Here is a 2,467-nt window from a genome sequence, read left to right on the forward strand (position 1 = left end):
GCCTGTACCCCACTTCGTGTGTGCATAAATAAGCAAATCTTTCAAAAAGAAAATTACTCGGCGGCGAAGGAGTCGGGGCCAGAGGGACCCGCCCAGCCATGTGCCGCGGGCTCGGAGCGGAGGCTCCCCGCGGCAGCCCGGAGGCGGGGCTCACAGTCGGTGGGGGGCGGGGCTCACGCTCGGTGGGGGGCGGGACTCACGCCTGGTTACCTTCCAGGCTCATAGGAGAAAAGGCCAGAAATGTTGGAAGAGGAATAAATATCGCCATTGTCGACTGTAAGTGCCTGCGGGTTTTCTTTAGGACTTTGCTCGAAATGCTCATTGGGTTTGCAGATGCTTCAGTGCTGTGCATGTGCATGTGCATGTGCATGTCGTGTGCACGTGTGTCATGTGCACGTGTGTCGTGTGCACGTGTGTCGTGTGCACGTGTGTCGTGTGCACGCGTGTCGTGTGCAGGCGTGTCATGTGCATATGTGTTGTGTGCACACATGTTGCGTGCATGTGTGTCGCGTGCAGGCGTGTCAAGTGCATGTGCATGACATGTGCATGTGCGTGTCGTGTGCAGGCGTGTGGTGTGCACGCGTGTGGTGTACACGCGTGTGGTGTACACGCGTGTGGTGTGCACGTATGTTGTGTGCACGCGTGTTGTGTGCATGTGTGTCGTGTGCAGGCGTGTCGTGTGCAGGCGTGTCATGTGCATGTGCATGTCGTGTGCATGTGCGTGTCGTGTGCATGTATGTCATGTGCGGGCGTGTCGTGTGCATGTGTGTCGTGTGCAGGCGTGTCGCGTGCAGGCGTGTCGTGTGCAGGCGTGTCGCGTGCAGGCGTGTCGTGTGCAGGCGTGTCATGTGCATGTGCATGTCGTGTGCATTGCGTGTCGTGTGCACACATGTCATGTGCGGGCGTGTCGTGTGCACGCGTGTCATGTGCACGCGTGTCATGTGCACGCGTGTCATGTGCACGCGTGTCATGTGCACGCGTGTCATGTGCACTCACGGTGTGTTGTGTGTCTGTGCTGTATTGCCGTGTGCGCGTGTGCACATGCATGTACATGGTGTGTGCTGTGTGTGCGGTGCGTGTGCGCTGTGGTGTGTGAGCGTGTCGCGTGCCCGCGCGTGCCGTGTGCCGTGTGCTTGTGCGTGCCGTGCCGCGTGTGGGTTCCGGCTGCTCCTGGACGCAGCGAGTCAGGGTTACTCCTTGCCGGAGTCTCGCTCTCCGGACCTTTGTGGTTCCTAAAATATGAAACCCGAAGCCGATCAGAAACAGGCTTGGACACAGCCCCCAGTCTGCACCAGCACCGTCCCCACGAGGAATCAGTGAGCAAGGGGGGCAGAGGGCGGGTGAGGCCAGACAGGCGCCGGGCCACCACGGGCGCTGGCCTCCGGTCAGAGACCCTGGGGCCTCCGGGAAGCTGCCTGAGGGCGTCCAGCAGGAAGGACGGCAGGGAGCGGGCTGGGTTTCCTCTGCCCCCAGAGAGCTGAGTGCCTCGCCCAGTGTGGGGCGAGGGACCCTGAGGCCACTTCCCTGGCGGCTGGTCCGGCTGGGAACCTGGAGGACCCCAAGGAGGGGGCTGAGGGCAGGGGGAGCAGAGCCCCCCGCCGCCGTGTCCCTCGGGCTGTCCAGTGAAGGCGCCTCTCTTCCTTGCAGACGTGACGGGGAAGGTGCTGGCCACTCAGCATTTCGACATGTACGAAGGCGGTAAGAGCACTGTCCCCCGAGCGCCAGGAACAGCCCTTCTCTGTCGGTCTCCTGACCAAATGCCAGGAGCTCCCGCGCGTGTCCAGACTCCCCATGCGCCCCCAGGGGCGCTCCGCTGGCGGGTGTCCCTGGGGAGGCGCCCCGGGCTGGTCCCTGAGTCCCTGGTCCAGTGGCGGCAGAGAAGAGGCGTCTTGACTTTGTCCTGCGTCGTGCTCTGATGCCGGAGGCCAGGGAGGCTTCCCGGACCCCTGGACACCTGCCCCCTGCCTGTCCACTCCTGGCACCAGCCCGTAGCAGGGCCACCTGGGGCCCACAGGGGGCCGTGGCAAGTGGGGGCGGGCCGTGTTCTCACCGCGGCACAGCAGGCCTGGTGGCCTGGGTGTCTGTTCCTCTGTCCACGGTGTGCGCCGGGGCCCCGGGCCGCTGGCCTCAGCTGGCCCCAAACTTTGTGGGTCATCACAGGGGCCCCACTGTGCCGCCGGCTCCCCACTTGAAGGCTGGCACCTATGTGGTGGGCACCACCCAGGTTTCGGGGAGCCTGCCTCGCCCACCCCGGGGAGACGCACGTCAGGAGGCCGCGTGGACGAGAGGCTGAGAGCAGGGTGCAGGCGGAGGCAGGCGCCCCGCCACCAGAGGAGACCCTAAAACTGGTTTGCATTGACCCACAGATCATTCTGGAGCGATGACAAAGTTCATCCAGAGTGCGGCCCCGAAGTCCCTCATCTTCATGGTGACCCATGACGACGGCAGCAGCAGGTGCGTGTGCTTG

General features: G+C 63.8%; 1 protein-coding gene across 1 annotated transcript in view; it reads left to right on the forward strand.

The window, feature by feature from the left end:
• FAM3B (family with sequence similarity 3, member B) overlaps positions 1-2,467 on the forward strand; it is a 27,380-nt gene that overhangs the window by 20,330 nt on the left and 4,583 nt on the right. The window contains exons 3-5 of the mRNA XM_012730982.1: positions 218-276; positions 1,648-1,698; positions 2,367-2,454. Coding sequence (XP_012586436.1) covers positions 218-276; positions 1,648-1,698; positions 2,367-2,454 — 198 coding nt within the window. The remainder of the gene's footprint in view (positions 1-217; positions 277-1,647; positions 1,699-2,366; positions 2,455-2,467) is intronic.

Source organism: Condylura cristata, unplaced genomic scaffold (assembly GCF_000260355.1).
Source record: "Condylura cristata isolate star-nosed mole 26May11 unplaced genomic scaffold, ConCri1.0 scaffold00003, whole genome shotgun sequence".
Taxonomy (NCBI): domain Eukaryota; kingdom Metazoa; phylum Chordata; class Mammalia; order Eulipotyphla; family Talpidae; genus Condylura; species Condylura cristata.